This window comes from Sebastes umbrosus, chromosome 2, assembly GCF_015220745.1.
Source record: "Sebastes umbrosus isolate fSebUmb1 chromosome 2, fSebUmb1.pri, whole genome shotgun sequence".
NCBI lineage: Eukaryota > Metazoa > Chordata > Actinopteri > Perciformes > Sebastidae > Sebastes > Sebastes umbrosus.
Genome location: NC_051270.1, coordinates 12,622,680 through 12,645,277, shown reverse-complemented (window position 1 = coordinate 12,645,277; position 22,598 = coordinate 12,622,680). Strand labels below are relative to the sequence as shown.

Here is a 22,598-nt window from a genome sequence, read left to right as displayed (position 1 = left end):
CCAGTGGTTTCTCCTCCTTTCCAAATATTTCAAAAACAGACTATAAGGAATACGAAATTGGGTTAATGGATGTTCGTTTGTGACTTAAAAGTTCAACGCGCATTAATCATAATAAAACTGACATGGTTTGGGTAAAGTAAATGTCAGTAACATGCTGTTGGGGTGTTCCTTCTCTCTGACACACACAGCATGTCCTGGCTTCAGAATTCTGTTGAATCACATCACCCCAGAGGGGCGCACAAATCAGCAGCCATTCATGATGAGAGGGATGTTTTGAATGTTTATTTTTTTTCCAATTTTTAAGATAACCTCCCTTGAGCAAGCCTGATATGATTATGAAGACGCTTTTAATATACACAAATGGAACAATCACTGCCTGTATTCATGTCACTTAAGAAGCCTCCAAGACACCTGTGTTGACAAATGAATATCTCTGACATGATATAATCCCCTTTTGGAGAAAAATAAGGCAGGGAATTACTCCGCATACTTCAAATGTTAACGCTTAATGTCCACCTCGTCTTTTTCTGTGGGATAATCGGACGCCCACTATGCCAGACTTAAGACATGCATTCTGATGAGAAGCTCGTGTAAAAACCTCACTCCGGCGCCGTCCTGCCTTCCAGATTATTTATGTCTAAACAACCAAACTAAGTGTAATACATTGGAACGGTGTGTGCTGTTTTATGTAACGCCAGTAAACACAATATACAGACATAAAAGAAGAAGAAGCACAATATGTAAAAATCTAGATCAAGCGCAGAAGCAACCTACGTCTTCAGCTCGCGAGGAGACAAAGAAACTAAAATACCACGGCGGTTATATAACAAAATATTATCCCTCTTTCTTCTTTGTTAATTTCTCTGAGGTGTTTGAAAGCGTGTGCACGCACGGTGAGGTGTTCTCTGATCTTGCTATCTGGAAAAAATCAAATACCCATTAAGCCCTCCATTGTTTGATGACGCTCAAGCAAAGGCATTCCAGACATTTCTTGTGGTCTTTGCCTAGTATTGGGGCCCCCTCCCTGAGGCCCAGCTCATACCACAGAAACAGCCATGTGTCAGTGGGAGACAGTGGGTTTATTATCTGTTTAATAAGTCATAGCTACTCTACACATGCATGTCATTTTCAGTACTTAGACCCTCCATTCATCACAGGTTTAATAAGCTACAGTTTGCGTTTAACACAGTTGGTAATACTCCGAATTTGCTCATATTTCATGCATCCAGAAGCCATTTCATTTCCCCCTCACAGTTCACATTAAGGGTAATAGGTGCATGACATGACTTCTTATGCAATCCTAGATTTCCCTGTGATATTCCAGAGTTCAGGCTGCGGCGTGGGGGAGAATAATAATTATAAGTGCATGAGATGTAATCACTGCATCTGGGAAGCTGAGGGAATTCACATCATTATTTCCTCATGTTCAGGGGGAAAAGTAGGCCTACTCTACTATAGGTGGCAGGGTTCCTGCGACAGATATTCGGACTAGGACTGTAAATAGCATCCGTCCATTCTGCCTCGTTTCTATTTTTACACACCGAGACACAGCGCCGAGAACTGTGGCTTTAAGGTCCTTTTGTGAAAGTGAATTCATTAACTCTTAATGGACGGCCTCCTTGTGCACAGCTGCGCAAGCCTTCTGAAGACTCGCTAGGTGGCTGTGTGAACGATTTAAGCTGAGGAGACGATGTGATCTTTATGCAAAGGAAATAAAGGCTGTTGAGGAGTTGGCTGCATGGGGCTGACCCGAGGAAGGAAGTGCTTTTTGTGTCTTATATAAGTTCCACCCCCCTCCAGGAGGCATGTAGCCGGCTCCTGCTGCCAACCTTTAGCATAACAAGCTGATATTATTACTTCCATGTGAACTATTTATATGAGTTTTCTCACATTGAACTGTTTGGTGAGCAGTTGCTTAAGATTGAGCACGCACAACAGAACACAACAGATTGTTCTTGTTAAGGTTGCACAATCGAAGTATTGAGACATATAGTAGAGAGAGCTATGTCATACCCTGTACATGCAGTTATTTTTGTCAATACGTGGCCCTCTAATTCTTCTCTATGTCACTTGTACATTATCATGAACAGAGGAAGCATTTTACAGCTACATATCATTCGATCAATAGCCCCTATATGATGCACCAGCTGGTCCATTATCACGCGTCTGTCCGAGCTCTGGACAAAGGCACATTTGTGAGTCTGGAAAATATGCTGTAGGACTCGAGCCAGCTCTAACACTGAGTCACGCTTGCACACTGTGAAATCTGATATGGACTGCACTGATTGGGAGCAGCATCACACGGTAGTATAAAACACACTGCAGGTATATACTGATGCACGACTGTAAGGTGAGCATTATGATGATGGTTGTTTTTTTTTAATCGCGATTGGTCCAGGGAAGGTTTTTGCTGAGCGTGCATGCTGTTTCTTTCAGCACCGCCCTGCTTCACATTCATAGAGTTACACTCATTCACAGCTGGAAGCTCCCCAATTTAGCCCCAGCCCTGTACTACTGGCTGCTCTGGCGGAACAGCTCGGGTTGAGTGTGCTGCACAAGGGCAGCTCAGAGACAGGGAGGTTACTTTCATTTATACCTGGCCTGATTTCTCCCATCGGCCTGAGTATGTCCACTAGTGACCTAGCAGACACAAGGTTGCTTTTTTTTTTTTTTGAAAACCAAGAGGCTCATGCCAGCTGTTGTTCAGCATACCAGGGTCATTTAAGTTGCCAAATAATAATACAAGGAGATTGAGGAATAGCATTTGTCACCCCTGCAAAGAACAATTAGTAGTGGAAGAGACTCTCCGAAGGTGTTGCTCTTCTAATTTTAGAATCATTGTGTTATTGCGATGATGAGAATCAGTGTCCCGTGACGCATCTGTCGCCGTGCTTCTTGGGTTTTACATCAAATCATTTGAATTCCCTTGTTTTGACCTCTGAAAGAGGAATAGGAAGTGCTCGCTGGGTTGTGATTAGAGGATGGGATTAGAGAATGTCTACCCAGCACAGGGGTTATTGGGATTTAAATCTCATTAAACTGTTGCCTCTCTTCTGTGATCTGAATGACAGACTCAAGTATTAGCAGCAGAATGGAAATGATCGTCTCCTTTTTTCTGGAAATTCAGCTTGGCAAATAATGGCAACACTTTGTCACATTGTTGCTCCATTGCAGTTGCATCAAATGAGGTATATACTGTATATCAGTGATGTGATAAAGACAGAGAGGAAAGCTATAACCACTCTGTCATCAGCGTGTTCAGGGCTATACATCATCGCAGCCTCTCTGACACACATTAAGCTGCACACCTACAAAGTGCACTCATAAGTGTATTGGAAGTTCTTATATGAATACCTGATGAATTTGTCAATTTCTTCAGCAAATAATCCATTTTCTAAAGCTATTATTTAGGGGCTGTCAATCGATTAAAAAATATCTAATCGCGATTAATCGCATGATTGTCCGTAGTTAATCGTGATTAATCACAAATTAATTGCACATTTTTAATCTGTTCAAAATGTATTTAATACTCTTATCAACATGGGAGTGGGCAAATGTGCTTGCTTTATGCAAATGTATGTATATATTTATTATTGGAAATATATTAAAAACACAAAACAATAAGAAATATTGTCTGGAAACCCTCACAGGTACTGCATTCAGCATTGCATATATGCTCAAATCATAACATGGCAAACTCAAGCCCAACAGCTGTCAGTGTGTCAGTGTGCTGACTTGACTATGACTTGCCCCAAACTGCATGTGATTATCATAAATTGGGCATGTCTGCAAAGGGGAGACTCGTGGGTACCCATAGAACCCATTTTCATTCACATATCTTGAGGTCAGAGGTCAAGAGACCCCTTTGAAAATGGCCATGCCAGTTTTTCCTCGGCAAAATTTAGCGTAAGTTTGGAGCGTTATTTAGCCTCCTTCTCAACATGCTAGTATGACATGAAATCTAAATTGAGTTGTAAACAGTATATTACATTGACTTCTACACATTGAATAGCATTTTCCTGTATGATCGCCAATATTGATTTCACTACATTTGCTTGAAGGGACAGAAAATGGCCTTCTAGTACTTGCATGTATCAGCTTCTTAATCAAAAATGATGACATGTACTGAACATTACTGCTGACTGCCAATTTAGCAATTACCTTCTGTCCATGCATACAATGTTTTACGTTCATTTAATGTTTATGAATATTTATGCATGTAATTCATCATAGTAAACATTCGAATCATTTATGTATTTATCAATTTCTTGACAAAGTGGTTTTGGTAATTCAGTTGCGAGCAGTGTACTGTATGTTTCAGCCGTCAAACAGCAACCGTTTTAATATACAGTATGTACCAGACTCAGTATCGTTTGGCCTCTGGATTCCAGCAACAAAGCTTGTAATGACATAATTTTTCAACAGCAAACTCTTAAACCTGTTTTGTGTGTGCACACACAGGAAAAACTGTAAATGGACTGTAAAAACAGAAAGTACAGTTCAGCTTATCCCTTATGTCAAACAAGTTATTGGTTTCGGAAGAACAGAAATCAATAGAAACCACTGGGTGTTGTGTGGTAAATGGGAAATTCCTTTAAAAACTCAAACTGTAAAAATGGTAGACTTTAAATAAATGGTTGTCAGTAATGTGAAGTCCTTGTCACTCATAGTTAATGGGGTATAACGTGCAAAAACACCACTATGGCTGTTAAAACGTTAACAAGGTTTAACTTTTTGACACACCAAGAGGCTATCATGGTGCACATTTAACTTAAGTCAGTGTTAAAAAAAGTGTTAGCTACCCTCATGTAGATCAAATAAAGATAAAAAGAAATGAGAAGAATAAGGCTGGTTCTATATACAGTATACATATTATGACAACATTTCAATATATTGTGGCTGATCCAGATACACATAATGAACTTACACACAGTGTTTCCCAAACATACACTTTACTTGGGCCGGCTGCCCAGGTGTATGCCATACCTATACCAAACCAATCCAACCAACGAAGGCAGCAAACTACTAGCCAATCAGAGGCAGAGTAGGGTCATTCCTTCGTTATAGCAGGATTCGTAATTTAGCGACCCGGTCAGCAAAAAACTGTTGTTTTGTATAAGACAAGTACAATGGTGTGTTGGTGTTGCTCCACCATTTTAGGGGATGTGAGTGGAAACTAATTGTAATACTCTTCATTCAAAATGCACAAGTTTTAATTTCAATTTTTTTATTCTATTTATTTTGTATTTTCAGTTTGATAGCATAAGAGATGCTTTTTAGTTTTATAGCCTATTCTGAAATGTTGTCTTTTGGGAAAGTGTTTGACAAAGTAAGTTACTAGCAAGCATGTAAGAAGCTTAGCCAGTAGGATACAGCATAAAGTATCATCCGTCCGCCCGTCAACCACCGCCTGTGGGAAACAGTGTTACACAGGTCTTCTCATTTATGCCTAATTTGACCTTTTCAGATAACCGTGTGGACAGTGTCGGTGTGTACAGACCTTCCTGACTGACGACTCCCTGACTCACCTTATTTGTTTTGTGGGCAGGACACGTTGTTAAGTTATTATACCTGTCTGATTCTTTCAGGTATTCGGAGACTGGTGACCTTGACACATTCCCAGGATAGCTCTGCCCACCTTCAACCCAAAATGAGATCTAAGGCTACGTTCACACTGCAGGCAAAGGTGGCCCAAAACCGAATCCAAATTTGTTTTGCGCGTATGTGACTCAGATCTGTTTTGTGTGAACAGCACATGTCACATGGAATCTGATCACTTTCATATGTGGTACTAAATCAGATACAGGTCAGATTTTTTGCAATGTGACCTCAGTTTGAGCAGTTATATCGGAATTCATACGACTTTTTCGTCAATCTAGATCTTGACATCCGTCACAGTTCTGCGCTGTGAAGCCATTCACATCACAATCCCACCACTCCTGCCTCTGACCCTGCATCTACACACACCTCCGTACAGAAGTAGCCTCCATTGCTCTCCTCATCCTTGTTGTCATCTGCTCACAAATTCGCTGGCTTCCACTGCACAGAAATGTATAAATGAAACTGTAAACGCTGACTTCAGTGGCCTCCATGTTTACTTCCGTATGACATAGCTGCTGCGCGTGACGTCTTTGTTGTTGATCTTTTGCGCATGTGGGTCACTTCAGGACCGTGACCAGTTCACACTCGATATAGAGTGACACAGAAATGAGTCCTAAAACCAAGAAATTAGTTAGAATTGTAGCACTTCCGGTTCTCTTGTCCGGAAATCAATGGGTTTTTAGTTAGATGCCTGAAATAAGGCCTGTGGTTAACACAAGCTGAAGAGATTTTAACATTTTGTTCTATGACATAAAATACATCAAGAAATACCCCACTCCTGAATTTTGAAGCCTTTATGTGTCTTAAAAAAGGCAGTTGCTAACAAGTGGCTAAATGAGACTACTAAACATCATCACGCCGACTCGTTCGCCTCTACAGCCTCGTTGTGTATACTCGCGCTCATGCGACCGTGGTGTAGTTCGTTTATAGCCTAATGTTAGCTTTTTACTTCTGGCGATTGCATTCACGCTTCAAAAATCATAGGAGTGGTTTTAATTCGTGAAGATTATCTTACTGAAAAAAACTTGTAAGTATCATAAATGCTTATTTGCCACAGAGTTTATTTTCTACAATAATCCAAAATCCAATGGGAAAATATTATTGGCTTTTTGTCGAGGGAACCCAGCAGGGCAGTGCTAACTTCCTGGTTGGCCTACAAAAATGCGTAATCCTTGGAGCATCCTATTGGCCACATTTAAAAAATTATGTGAACACCCAAACAAAAAAATCTCATCTGAGCAATAATTTAGAATTGAGTACTAAGGCTTGCAGTGTGAACGGAGCCTAAATCATCTAGAGTAACACACCTTTGTTGATATGGGTGGCCTTTATATTTCACCAAAATCTGTCACTAGATTAGATCCTGATTGCTTGATTTTGTTTGAGTGAAACAAAAAAAAACTTAATTCAGAGGGACAAACATGAGTTTAACTTTTTATAACCATGTGACTTGGAATACTGTATGCAATATTGTACCATATACCACAACTGCTACCAATTCCCTCATCTAACAACAGTGAGTGAAACGGTCGTCACAACTATATGATCTATTGTGTCATGCATATATCTGTCAGAGTACCATGCAGGTACAAACACGATGCACCCGCACCCACAAACTCCCTGCCTAGCACGTAACCAGTTCGGCAGCCCTAGGGGGTATCCCACTGGCTGCTTTCACTGGTTGTAGGAAGGAAGCTGACTCACTCTCAGCCTGCATGATGCTGGTTTGTGTGGCTTGCCGTCAGACCTCAGGGGAGCTCTCTTCTCCACCTACATCAGTGGAGTATGTAGGCTGTAATGACCGTGACTTCCACACAGCCGTACACAGAGCTTGTCACAGAAAACTGCAGGTGATTTTGTAATACTGTGGTGCACATGTCATGATGGAGCAAAGTGAGCTAAAGCCTGCAAGTCAGACATGGCACTCTGAAGGACTTCATTATCATTATTTATGTTGAATCATTTCTGTTAAGCCATCTACTCATGTAAATGTTTGACCTCCTCGGTTTGATTACATTCAAGTGCCACCATAGCAACTACACCTCTGCACACATTCAATTGTAGATGTTGGCCTCTTTGTGAATTCAAACAGAGAGAAACACCATGTCACTTCATGCTGTGAAGCTCTCAGTTGTTTCAACGAACCTATAATATTCTTTTGAGAATGCTGCATTTAGTGATGCAACAACCCCCAAATTACTCTGTGACACTGACCAGCAAGAAACCCCCACCACAGCTAGGTCTGTTTGGCTAATACTATTAGTTTGTATTCATTTGTGTTGGTACAAGCATTATGTTGGTCATGCAAATGTGCAAAGACAATATAACATGTAACATTACAATACGCAACAGCTAGAGCAGCCACTGGCAAGGATTAGTGGAAACAGAACATCCCCATGTTAGTTCCGCAAGCATTAGCAATTAGACACTTCTAGCAACTAAGCAAATACTGTACATCGCTGGCCTTAATTTTGCAAGTACAACTATGAGGAACCAAGCCACAAGGTTTTCAGAGCTACTTTTAAAGCCTACAGACAGAGAGTACTTACTTAAAGGGGACATATCATGTCATACATCAAAAATTCACTTTTTCAGTGATTGTGCACCTACATTTGGATATCTGAAGTGCCTACCAACCATAGACTGTATATAAAGATGGACGACATAACAGCTCCCCAAAAGTGAAGCCAGAACATCTCAATCGCCCCCTGGTGGCTGGCTGCAGTATAGCTCATAAATCCCACCCCCTCCATGTTAGTGGATGGGACATGGGCCAAACTAAAAAGTCAAATTACACGTCAAATACATTTTTCCCAAAGATGGTTTCTGTTATTTAAGGTAGTTCTTATCATGCTGATGTATGTTCAAGTGTTCATTTTTCGAATAAGTTTGGTTTTAATTAGTTATTTGATGCTATAAAAAGGGATTGAGACGCCATGTGATCGGCAGCTGTGTGTCTCTCTCGCACAAAATGGGGCCGTGCTCGGCTCGCGATTGGTTTGGGCGGGTGACCTCGATACAGCGGCTCCACAGTCTGATCATTACCGCGCAGACGCTGGCTCCAAATGATGTCAAAATCTCAAGATGACAGGTCCCGTATCCGGGATATTTTGGCTTCACTTCTGTACAGTGGGAGGAAATGGAGAAGCGTCGTCCATCTTTATATACATAGTCTATGCTACCAAACAACAAACTGTGAAATAAGACAAGCCAGTCAGTTTTTTTGTGGGCTGCCTGGATCAGAAAATGTAATTCAACAAGCCATTCAGATTTGTCACATGTAGGCTCATTAGAATATACCGCCCACGGTTTGAGAAATGGATTTTTCTTGCAAGCCAATCAGAGCAGACGGGTCTTTGTCAGGAGTGGGGCTTAAAGAAACAGGCGCTAAAACGGAGCATTTCAGACAGAGGGTGAATACAGGTATATTCAGACTGACAGTATGAGAAAAAGAATGTGTTTTTTTCGAACATTAAAGCATGTAAACATGTTCTTGTAGAAACCCAAAATGCCAGTATGAACCTGAAAATGAGCATGATATGTCCCCTTTAAAAGACAGATTTTAGGTGATGTACAGAGATTTAAGGTTAGTTTCAGTTAAACAACCTTTAGTAGTTCATGAGTATTATCGCTACCAGCATTCATTTACTTTATTGTTTTATGTTTTATTATTTCTTTTGTCTATGTGTTAGAGAGCTTGTTGTTTTATTTGCACACACAAATGTACATCAACTGTGTAACTGTAAGTGACCTTGTCACGTGCTGCAAGTTCACAAAGTCTCTTGCAGTCAGCCGTGCTGCTGTTTCTTTCAAGCACTGCTGTCAATACCGTGAATTTTGAGGAATGACACAAACCACACATAGTACTGTTAGGGTACTTTCACACCTAACGTGTTTGGTTAGGTACGTTTGGGCTGGTGTGAAAGCTCATTCAAACCACAGGATTTTATGATAGCAGATATGTGATTTTAGCATGATTTCAAAAGTGAAACTACTAATAAATCCATCTGCTGATTGTGAAATCTGTTCAGGAAGTGATCTTATTGATTTATATTTAAGGCCATGTATATTAGCACATCAACACAGGTATTCCCCTGATTAATAGGTCATCAGTTGTTAAAACAAACATAACATCAGAAGCATTAAAGTGCTGCATAAACTTCTGTCAATCACCAGAATTTGATTTCCCCACATGGGTCCTGATGATGTAGGATGACAATCCCTAAAACAGTCCAATCAACGAGTTATCAGTCTGTATAATTTCATATTTACTCCTCGTTTGTAAAAAGTCAGCGTGAACAGGAACCAGACCAGAAATAAAATGCAGCAATGTATCATTTTTTCCCCTTGGTCCGGACCAAATGAACCGAAAACAGGTGTGAAAGTAGCCTTAAATTGTTGTTAAATGCATAGAAACATTTAGAACTTTTTTTTACAGAAGGTTTTTTTTGCCATTCAATTAGTTTATTTATTCATTAGTTGATTAGTTCATAAAATTAGTCACCTATTTTGATTAGAAATTAAGTGTTAAAGTCATTTACCAAGCAAAACTGTGAGGAATTGTTGCATTTCTCAGTTTTATATTGTTGAATATCTTTGAGTGTAGACTGTTGGCCAGACAGAAATATCAATTTGAAGACATCACCTTAGGCTCTGTGAAATACTGAAACCAGTATTTTCAGTTCACTGACATTTTGGACTAAACAATATATTGATTCATTGAAAAAAATAACCAGCAGATGACTTAAGAATTAAGACTTGCTGTTTGTTGCAGCCCTAAAAACATTTTACTGATGAGTACATCAACGGCGAGATGTGCCTACTATATGTATAAATCCACCATACAATAGTGACAGTGTTATCATCATAACATAAGATGATGCATAAAGATGATCTCTTTCTTCTGTCACCAAGTTGCTGAGATCGGACCACCATCCACTGTTCCTCTCTTTGTCACTTCTTGTCTCCCAGCACGCCTTTGAAATGAATGAGTACCGGCTGGCTGCTTTGCGTTTTGTTTTCACTGCCAGTATAAGCTCCTTGTTTAAACAACACGAAAATTGGTCTGCTCATTGGCCGAGTGTTGTCTGTAGTTTGTTCTGTGGGTATTTCTCCACTGAGCCTCCCTGAGCCTGAATTTAAATGAAGTCATCTGTTCCTTTTCCTGATTTAATTTGCCGTCACCTTGGAGGACATTCATTATTTTTTTTGAAGCAGATACTATGCAGTGATTATGAGCACTTACGCGCGGCTGACAATAGTTATCTGTGCCATGTGCCGAGACAATTTACTGTCATCATACCCATAATCATAGTAAAGAATAGTCATAGTAAATGTTCTGTCAAATTGAAATATTGCTTTAACAGTGTAGGCGGATAGGCTTGGATTCACCCTCTGGGATTATGTGGTGAGCTTGATGGGCCCAGATGTTTCCAGAGAAAAGAAACAAATGCTAATTACTCTGCGTATCTCCAGGCATTGCACAGAGAAACACAAGTTGTAAGCACCAAATATCCTCAGACACATCATGTCTTACTGCATTTATTACAACAATTATTTGCACAATTCTCACAATTTCTCCCTCTCCTATCATCTAATTCATTTTCATGTGGCTGTGAGTCACAAACTGGTGTTAAGCAACAGACGCGTCACCATGGTACTAACTAGAATCCATGTATTGTTAATTAAGGAACGTGAAATATTTTGGCTGTACTTTGACAGCCCCTTTTGAGTCCAGTGTGCAGATAATAATGTACTGTAAACCCTTGCGAATGGGATTTATCTTCTTTATTTAAATGAAATGTAACTGGCTTCATTGTGAGGGTGAGCTGGATGTAGTTGTTTACACTCCTTCCTCAGGCTTCCACAGGCTTATCTGTTCATGTGCTTATGATACATTACTTAGAGCAGGGCAGACAGATCTGGGAGGGCCTGTAAGCTGTTGTATTTAGACACTACACACAGCCTAACACTCAGGAGACCACAGGCTCTTTGTTCCCATTTCCTCTACAACATTTCAGGGCAGAGTTAAGGCAGTGTGCATTTTTTTTCTGATTTATTTAAGCACGTGTGGTTTACAGCTGACAGGCTGCAGGGGCGGCAGAGAACAGTGTCTGTGGTCCAGGTGATTTGTCATTAGATGAGGTTCATTAGGGCTGGCAGTGTATTGTTGGGCTAACTACTGATGTGAAACCGGGTCATGAATCAGGCACAGACGCTGCATGGTACACTCACAGTTGCGGTAATAATGCGTATGGATCCTATTTTATTATGAATTCCACTGCATTTCACATTTGAAATGTGTTTCCTGTTCCACGTGGCAGTAAGGTGGTTAGAAACAAATGGGGTTTGTTTGTACAACTCCCTTTTTAAGATTAAATGCAGTGGCTTGATATATTGGGGATATGATTGCATATTCAGGTTCCACATGTTACTTAAAGAGGATCTATTATGCTTTTGTGCTTTTTCCCTTTCCTTTAGTGTGTTAGATTTTGTTTTTGTGCAGATAAAAGGTCTGCAAAATTACAAAGCCCAAAGGGAGTTACTCTCCCCCACAGAAACGTCCGAAATGCCTGAAACGCCTCGCTTGAAGTCCTGGCTTTTCTTCTGTAACGTGGTGATGTCACCAAGTAACACATTTGCGTGAATCCTGCCTAGCAGCTAGTTTGGCAAGCCCTCTAACAAAGCTAGTTAAAGAGGAGCTGGAGCAGAGTCCAAAGAGTTTGGTTTGGTTGACCAATCAAAACAGAGTGGGCTTTTTTCAGAAGGGCGTGGCAGGAGCTCAAACTGAGCGTTTCAGACAGAGGGTGAAAAGAGGCACTGCAGCATGAAAAAAGTAAAGCGTCTTTTGAACATTAAAGCATGTAAACATGTTCTAATCCAAAATAAATCCTTGCACCTGAAAATGAGCATAATAGGTCCTCTTTAAATTAAGTTAATTTTGCTTTAAAAGCACAAGTCAACTGTGTGTGATTCTATCCTGACTATCCTATTCCACTGTGACCATATGTTAAATTTTGAAAACCTTCTCTTCAAAGTCCAGCTTATCCAAAATGAGAACTGGCTGACCTAATTTCTGGCGTTACCAGCAAGAGCTGATATGGATGAAGAGATTAGGTTTATACATACAGACATACAGTTACATCTATTTGTGATGATTTCTGTGAATCTTGCTTTTAATAGGCATTTCGAGCACTGAGAAAAAAAACGATAAACCATGAGGATTGGCATCAGGATTGAAATGTATTAAAATATCCGTATGATAACACAGAATGCAGATCTTTACAACTGATGTGAGCATTTTCTTTTGCGAATGTTTAAAAATGCCAAATTCGATATCCAGAGCATTAATATTGCAGCAAACAAGTATTTGCTATGTAAAGATATGGAGGAGTAATGTCTACCTGAGCAGAGAATGAAGTCACTCTCCCTCTGTGTGTGCTGTAATCAGAGCTTCTCCGTGCTTTGTTGGCATAGCCGGGCCAGCTGCGCATGCTTTTAGTGCATGTTCGTGCATGTGAGCGTGCCCAAATGGCTAGCTCTCGGCCACTGCTCTGCACTGCTCTGCATACGGTGGTTACAGCTGATAACGCCGTCCCAACCGGCAACGTCATTGCGGAAGTGTAGTGCCCACCCTCCGGTTCCCCCTCAAGTAAACACTGTGTCAGCACTTTTACTGTTGTTTGCACTGTCAGCTGCGAGCTGCCAGATCGCCGTCGCCATGTTGAGAGCCGTTGATAGGCAATAGAAATGCTCCCAATCCCGTATTTAGCACCTTAAAAAAACAAACAAAACAGGTTAATTTAACAAGCTACAATATCATATACAATAATTGCATGTGTTTCCTTCGGGATCTCCAGTTTCCTCCCACAGTTCCATGACATGCATGTTATGTGAACCGGTGACTCTAGATTGCCTGTAGGGTGTGAATATGAGTGTGAATGTGTTTGTCTGTCTGTCTGTGTGTGTTAGTCCTGTGATATACTGGCGACATGTCCAGTGTGTACCTACCTACCCATGTGTGTGCTGGGATAGACTCCAACACCCCGTGACAAGCAGGACAAGCAGCGGGTGTAGAAAATGAATTGATGGATTATAGGAAACTGGTGTAGCATATAAAAAAATGTAAGGTTCTCTATATGATATCCAGAGCATTAATATAACAGCAAACAACTATTTGCTATGTAAAGATATAGAGGAGTAATGTCTACCTGAGCAGAGAATGAAGTCGCTCTCCCTCTGTGTGTGTTGTAATCTGAGCTTTTCCATGCTTTGTTGACATAGCCGGGCCGGCTGCATGTGCTTTTAGTGCATGCTTGTTTATGTAAGCATGCTACACATTTTAGGAGAGCACTGCTCTCCTACGCCGGTTACAAATGATAAAGCCATCGCAGAAGCGTCATACCCGCTCTCCGGTTCTCCCCCAGGTCAACACTGTTATCTCAGTCAGCATTGTTGCTTAGAGATGTTAGCTACGAGTCGCCGGCTCAGCTGTCACCATGTTGACAGCCGTGCTGAGACAATAGAAATGCTCCCAATCTCACATTTACCACCTTTCATGAAAATTCATACAAACTCATACAAGCTTGTACGTATACAGTATACAAATTTGGTCAAGACTGAGACAAATTTGCGGGGCGAAATATACGTTTTGCAAAAAAAAAGCTTCATTGTTTTGTAAATGGCAACATTATTTTCCTTTGCCTGTGGCCAAACTTTCAAGATTTTATTGATAACATATTCTTCTAACAAACTTACTAACATCTTTGGTGGAGGCAATAACCTGATTGTTTTACGACTGACAGCGCTCACTATACCCAGGAATCCACATTATTGTACCTTTTTAATTTCAGCAGGTCTAATAACTCTTCAGTGACATTATTTCCTGTGACAGAGTGGTGTCGGTGAGACTTAAGCTCAAGGGGAACATTTCCAAGCCAATGATTTTGATGAATCGTATCATTTTTCTATGCAGTGTTCTTATTCCGCACTGACAAATGTGAGGCGTACTTGTAAGAAGTTTTCATGTCAACGGGGTCAGGTAGGAGTGGTGCCGCTGATTGTTGCCACGCAGCGAGTGTAGGAAAGGCTTGAGTGATTGTTCACCTACTTGACAAGGCTCTCTGATAAACAAACCTTTAAGGAGACTGATTAAACTCGCGCAAATAGCTCTCCCCTTCACCATATATTTACTTTACATGTACTGCATTCAACTATAACTAATGTTTACACTGTTTGCTCAAGCGTAAGCACATGAGGGTACACTTCAAATCCTGTTGCACTCATCTTTAAAAGGTTAAATGCGAAAGAGAAAGAGACGAAGAAAGATACCAGCACTACTTGCTGGCATGGACTTGGGACTGGTTGACTCTGACTTTGTGTGACAGTTGTATGGCCTTACTGGGCCAGGGAACCCTGACGTTGAACAGACTGGATTTAATCATTAACCTTTTTTTTCCCACCTATCGATGATTTGAGGCTTGCTTCTTTTTCTTTTGCCTTTAATCATCCACTCTTCTGTTTGTATGTACTCTGATCTTATTTAATTTCCTTCTCCATCCCTTGGCCTTCTCACACCTTCCTACTGCTCTAACCCTCTTCTACCCTTTCCTTCCCTTGCCATCCCGAATCACTTTTCCTCTCCAGCTGGGTTTGTGAAGTCGCCAATGTCTGAGACTAAGCTCACGGGGGACACCTTTGAGCTGTACTGCGACGTGGTCGGCAACCCCACTCCGGAGATCCAGTGGTGGTATGCCGAGATCAACCGAGCTGACTCCTTCAAGCAGCTGTGGGACGGGGCCCGCAAGCGGCGGGTGTCCATCAACACGGCCTACGGCACCAATGGGGTCAGTGTGCTCGGCATCACGCGTCTCACGCTGGAGGACTCTGGGACCTATGAGTGCCGGGCCAGCAACGACCCCAAGCGCAATGACCTTCGACAAAACCCTGCCACCACCTGGATCCGCGCCCAGGCCACCATTTCGGTGCTACAGAGTGAGTGGTCTATGTCCTGTAGTACCTAGATGATGAACGAACTACTAATCCCCTGTCCCAACCACTCCAGCACGTAAAAAACCTCTCAAGAGCCCCACCCTCACCTCGGCTGCCACTGGCCAGACATAAATAAAACAAACACCAGTCACGTTAAGTTAATTTTTACAAGTATTGATAGAAAAAATAGGTAACACTTAATAATAACCATCATTAATAAATGGTAAATTGATAGTTAATTACAATTTAGCTAATAGTTATTTAATGTTAACAAACAATGAAATGATGATTAATAATGTTTTATTAATTAGTAATGCAATAATTTGTTGTTTTAACAGTTTATTGTTGCATAACATTTTATTACACAGCTTTGTTGAATACTCGATTCTGATTGGTCAATCACGGCATTCTACTGTCTGTTATTTCTTTATAACAGACCGTTGCTATGTATAACAGACTGTTGCTATGGGCGCAGTTCTGATCTCGGACTCTGACTAACCGTTTTTGTGTCAAATTATTGATTTCTTAAGTAGGTAGCCGTGTAATAAGGGGGATAATGTACAGCTAGCGGGTCATTGTTGTGAAATAAACTCCTCCAGGGCAATGCCGCTATATTAAGTATTTGCTAATGATTTGTAACACATCTAGAAAAATTACATAGATTGATACTGTAACATGTGTTAATGGTTAATAATTGGTTTGTAAACCATCTATAAATATTATTTGGGTGTTATTGTAAAGTTGCAACTGATGATTATAATACATTGGTTGGTTATTAAATACTTTGTAAATCATCTATAAACATTATTTGGATAGACAGTTAATACTTTGTCAATGGACAATAATTGGTTTCTGGGCCATTTATCTATGTAATGTTTATATATGTTTTACAAAAGATTTCTTAAAGGTTTACATATAGTTTGGTAATCATTAACGAATATGTTATAGTGTGTGCAACACTAAACTGTTAATAAATAGTTTACGAATGTAATCAGAATGTAATTGTTATCGTATCTTATCAGCTATGATACAATATCTCATTTATAAAGAAATTATTATATTTTACACAAACTAATGATAAAATAACATAACTTATAGCCTTCCTAATAATTAGTAAACATTAGAGTAAAATAACTATAAAACAATATAATAATAATAATAATAATAATAATAATAATAAATAGAAACGTTTACTTAACTATCAATTTACCATTTATAAATGATGGTGATTATAAAGTGTTACCAAAATCCTTTATGCCAGTGGTTGCCTTTTGTGTTTTTGTTGTAATTAACTTGGTTTGTTAAATATTTATTAACCCAGTAAACTCCCTGTCTCTCCCCAAATCCCTTGAGCATGTTCTTGTGAATGACCACAAACCCAGTAACTTTACCCAGACTCTATCTACATTTCCTTCTCTCTTCCCACACCAAACCTTTGTTCTAACTGTCTCATGTGTCCTTTTACAATATTCTGATCATTATCTTTTTTCTCTGAATACTAATTTCACCCATTTCCTATTCCTGAATTTATTTGTGAAACCTATTCCCTTAACATTATGTTGTGTCTCTTGCGTTATACGTGGATTTGTTTTATTTACTTCAAAGCCCTGCCTGCTGAACGCAGCGGAAACCTAGTGTGGCGCTTTGAAGTAACGGTGCTTTTTGATTTGGCTTCCTCACTCTGGGGCACGGTGTAAATGGGACTGTAAGAAGACACAAGGAGGGATCCGTTAAGGTGTAAAAAAAAAGAGTGATTCCTGCTGTCAACTCTTTCCTGATAAAAGCAAACATTTTCTGCTTTCAAATTCATGTGTGGTAATCCAATAAAGGATGAGACCACGTGAGAGGGCCGTGAGTGTCTCATTTCTCGTTCAGATGAGGCAGTGATTTTCACCTCTGCAAAACAGTCTCTCTGGACTTGCCCGTGCGTTGTGTAACCTTGTGCCTTCTCAGCCATTAAGCGTGTGACTGTGAATCAGTAATGACATTATATCCTTTAACCCTCTGCTCTGTGCACACAAACATTCAAACAAACTGAATTTCAACTGGACCCTTCTAATCCGTACATGCTTCAGCGCTCTGCCCACTGGAGCACAGGGATATGTGGAATGTTGTTAGTCATAGTGAAGCTCTCCGAGAAGCTTAGAGGAGTTTGATCCTCGCTGGCTCTTCTGATTGGACTGACAAATTTTGATTTCTGTGTGAGCACCTTTTGATTAGGTGTAGGGCTGATGCAATTTATAGAAGAAGTGTAGCTGTTCACTTCTCACATTTACCTGTTTCCTGCCACAATGTCTCTCATCAAACCTGCAATTCAAGTCCTCACTAAATATATTCTGTCATTACTGAGAAGAGTAAATGGTCTTCACATATACATGTACTATAATATAAGTTATTACATGTATATGACAGGCTATACATGATAGCACATGGATATGAATGTATAGTTTGTAGCTGGGGAAAGTCTGATTGTCTTGTTTTGGCCTTTGAATCACTCTTAATCAATTTACCCAGAATCAGTTTATATATGTAATAATTCATTCCCATTACAAAGTAGTTTTAAACACTACTTATTTTGGCATTTGGATTTTTAGGCAAACACAATTTTAATATTAAAATCTACCCCCAAAAACTAAACAACACAAAAGAGAAAAAAGAAAACATGCATGGATAGATAATATCTTCTGAAGATGCATCTTTTAAACATGTACTTAAAGTGATACTCTATCCAAATCTATCTCTTGAGTATGAAACTCCCAAAGAAATTGTAGTTTTCTTATTACAGGAACAGTTTGACATTTTGGGAAAATTTGCCAAAGCTTTGCTTTTTTTAAGATGAGAACATCGATACCACTCTATATGAAGTTACACCCAGCAGCCGGTTAGATCAGCTCAGCATAAAAACTAGAAACAGTCATAAACAAGCTATCCTAGCCCTGTCCAAAGGCAAAAAAACAACCACCTCTAAAACGTCACATTGTGGTTTTACCAGGGGTTGTGGGCCAGACAAATTTCTTGGCCGGGAGCAGCGACTTCCTAAAGCCAGGCTATCTGTTTTCCAGTCTTTATGCTGACCTAAGCTGCTGGATGTATCTTCATACTTAGTGTACAGAAATGAGAGCAGATTGTTCTTCTCATCTAACTCCTGGCAGGAAAGCAAATAAGCATATTTCCCAAAATGTTTCACTATTGCTTTAACAAAGAACATCAGCTGTGGTCAGCTTCAATTCATGTCAAATACAATTGATTCCAATGGTGACAAGTTTTCAAAACGCCTGCAGAAACTTCTCTAACCGCTCTTGCATCATTATGTTATTATTATTATCATATGGCTTTAATACAGTTTTTCTGTATAGGCCTCATTCATAACCCTTCTTGAAACTCATCCATGAAAGTAGTTTATTTAGCTGTTTATTAGGTGAAATGTCTGCTTGGATTTAACTGAACATACAAATAGACACCAGAGAAAGTAGATTATGATGCAGGAGTGGTTTGTGAGGTTTCTGTGGATGATTATTTTCCAGCGTGAAAAGCTTTTCACCTTTTGGGAATTCACTGTGGACCACATGAATTCAAGCCGACCACAGCTGGTTTAAACCTCAAACCTTTTTTTTTTACCTCCAAGGGGTGAGTGTTTCATACTCAAATACATACACACAGATGTTGTATCACCTTAACTAATAACATAGATCTACTGTACAGGCTGTACACTTCAAAGCAAAGTACCCATTTGACAGTAAGCACGTCTGTGAGACTTTGCTTTTTGATAACAGTCACAATGATATGTGAAGATCTACTGTTTGTATTGCAAGTAACACAAATAGTGTGTTGTTGTAAATCAAGAACGCATTGAAAATTGCAATATCCTTATTATGAATGAGTGGTTCAAACCATTTAGCTCAACCACGTGCTCAGGAAGGCCCACTATTCTCACAGATACTGGGACATCTCTCTGGCGGTGCACCTTTTGCATTGTAATGTGCTACAATATCATGATTTAGGGGCCTGCCTTGCCTTTCACAATGATATAATGCTCCCCTAAATATAGACATTGCCAAGTTGGTCACTACGTCTCAGCTGTTTCGTTTAATAGATTGAACGCATCTTGGCACAATGTAACAGAATGCAGCTCTGCTTGACATTCAATCAAAACTGGTACTTTAATAAAAGTATCATATAATTATGTCAGTTAATTTGGGTACAAAATCTAAATGTATTATAGTACAAGCAAGAGGGAAGGGTGGGGGGAGGGGGTCAGGTTTCGCAACATCTTGACTCATTTTATATTCTGTTACTGATATGGCGATATATTATCCAACAGTTACCACATTTTAAGGTGCGACAAGATGTCCTACAAACAACCTTCTGGTTAAATTGCCCGTGGACCACTGTGCCGTGTTTGCTAAATGTTAATTTATGTACCTCATGTTGTGTGTGTATGCATGTCTGGAAGATACTATTTATAGCACATGAGATTCTGCATGGTGAGGGTGAGGGGGAGGGGGGTGGGGGGGGGGGGGGGAAGAGATATCCCCTCAGCTATTGAGTATACAGAATTGAAAAGAAGAAGATGCCATGAATGCTAATAGAAGGTCTCAGTAGCCCTTCTTTCCCCTCTCCTCCTCATTTTTTTGCCTTGCTAGTGGCCTTGCAGCAGCAGCAGCAGCCAGTAGTAGGATTATGATGATGCTTCTCCTCTCTGCTCCTCCCCTCGGGGGCTCCGTCGTTGCCATGGTTGGCCCGCCCTGGAGGAGGAGGAGGAGGAGGAGGTGGAGGAGGATGAGGAGGAGGAGGAGGGGCAGGGCGGAGGAGGCTTCCTGCTCACTACTCAAGGCAGCAGAGCAAAGGTTCGCCTCGCTCTCAGATGACACCTCCTGCTTCCCTGAACGTCCTTGAGAAATGGACCCTGGTATTGTTTAGTAGCCAGTGTGCTTAGCAATTTAGAGGGTGAAGTAATGTAGGCAGTCATTCAGCAGTAATGTGAAATGTCAAAAGGACTGTTCAGTGTCGTATAAATCTTCAGCCTAGCCATCTTTGAGAGCCAATCTAGTTTCCTCTGTTAAAACTACTGCAGGTATCAGCTACAGTATATCTTATATATGTCAAATATCCTCTTGAAGACTGTGTGACTGTATATTTAGAGGATTCCGAAAATGACAAGAGATAGGTGTGAAATAGGTTTAATATTTTGTTTGTCTCGGTTTCAGAGAAACGTTCTGTTATTTCTTATATTCTTAATGTGGATCCATCCATAAATACTACTTAATCACTACTTTTTTTTTACTCTAAAGATAAATGGTTGATGCAAGGCTCTACAGCTGTTTCATGTCCTTATTATGTCTTTTGTTTATTTGTTGTGTGCACTTCTGTCTTCACTTCATAGACACCCTCCCACACAGATCGTTTAAAAACAGCACACAGCCTACAGCTACTACAGCATGGGAGGAAGCGGCGAAACGGCGTTGAGCCCCACTTCTGTGATAAGGTTTGACTGTCTCTGTCTTCCAGAACCAAAGATCAATGCCTCCGATCAGATCATCCTGTCGGCGGACGCCCCTAAAAAAGAACTCATCCTGCTGTGTAACCTCACCACGGCCCACACCCCCCACAGGGAAAGCTTCTGGATGAAGAATGGAAAGGAAATCGCAAACACGCGGACAGAGCCGAGGAACACATCGTACAGGTGACACAGCTTTGCCTCTATGTAGTAAGTAAGGAGGTAGGACATATTTTGGGACATCGCGGACAATAAGTGCTCCCAGCAATGGAAAGTGAGAATGAGAATTTATCTACAGTGTATCAAATGAAAGTAGATATGCAAGCAAGAAACAACAAGGCTGAGGTAATGTTGCATAGTCATATCTTGGTCTCCAACAGAGGGGATCTGGAGGAATTTGTGTCAGAAAATGTTGGAGAGCAGGACCTTGCTGAGAAAAAGGTGGTATACTGATTCGAAAATAGGAGTGTTACTCAAATTCTCAGAAATAGTAACTCAGTTTTGATGTTCTGCTTCGATAAGACAATTTATTATAAATAAAAACAATTGTAAAAGCAATTGTATTTGCTTGTAAATGGGTCAGACTAACAGTTGCAGGCATTTTCTTTTCTACAATAAGTAGTCAATGTGCATGTTTTGCACGTTTTTGCACAGACATGGGAGAGAACAACTCATCAAAGCCAGATTGAACGCACAACATCTTCAAGCAGCTACTCAGGCAATTAATAAACACACTAATGTTTGATGGCAAATGCTTTGCCAGAGGGCCGTGTTCATCATCATGAAAAGTTTAAAATTTCTCTAGGCCGCTATTGATTGAGATCGATGCTGAAGTAACTCCTGGCGTTCTCAGCCATTTGAATTAAAACAAAAAGCAACATATCACTGCCTTGAGCCAAATATTGAACTATACCTATCCATTTAACTGCAAAGAAACTACCATACCCTAAAGTACCGACTAGTTCCTGCTGTCACACAGTATAATCACTGGAGCACAAAGCTACTGTCGCCCCCATAGACATACCACAGACTCTCCCTAGCCACAAGATAAGACCAATTGGTCACTTCCTTGTCACATTACATCAGTGATACTCTGAGGATTACAGCTAAAATGCCTGTGGTGCCCTTTCCTGCAGAATCCAGAGCTGCTGTTCTGTAATATAACAGAATAATACTAACATTTTGTCTCCTGTGGCTTTGTAGGCCTTCAAGCTGTCACCGCTGTAGTCCAAACTAATTACTAGAGTCAAACTGATTAGTTGACTTTATTTACTTGACTGCTTGCAGTTGAAGTGACTGGTAAATTAAAGCTATGGAATGAGTTTGTTGTTTTGTGTTTTGTTGTAGAATCAATAAACCACGGGCGGACGATTCTGGGGAATACATGTGCGTTTACACATTTGACATGGCACCGAATGCAAATGCTACAATTGAAGTAAAAGGTAAGATTTCTCTGTGACATGTTAACACCTGAACCTTTGTTACATGCATGACACAAATATCACTTGTT

General features: G+C 40.3%; 1 protein-coding gene across 5 annotated transcripts in view; it reads left to right on the top strand.

The window, feature by feature from the left end:
- Window positions 1-22,598, top strand: part of nptnb (neuroplastin b) — a 35,747-nt gene that overhangs the window by 2,264 nt on the left and 10,885 nt on the right. For all 5 annotated transcript variants that reach the window (XR_005210376.1, XM_037795600.1, XM_037795591.1 and 2 more), the window contains exons 2-4: window positions 15,247-15,594; window positions 21,100-21,274; window positions 22,436-22,530. Coding sequence is in view for 4 of the 5 variants with exons in the window: in XM_037795600.1 (XP_037651528.1) it covers window positions 15,247-15,594; window positions 21,100-21,274; window positions 22,436-22,530 (618 nt within the window). In the remaining variant the exon portion in view is untranslated. The remainder of the gene's footprint in view (window positions 1-15,246; window positions 15,595-21,099; window positions 21,275-22,435; window positions 22,531-22,598) is intronic.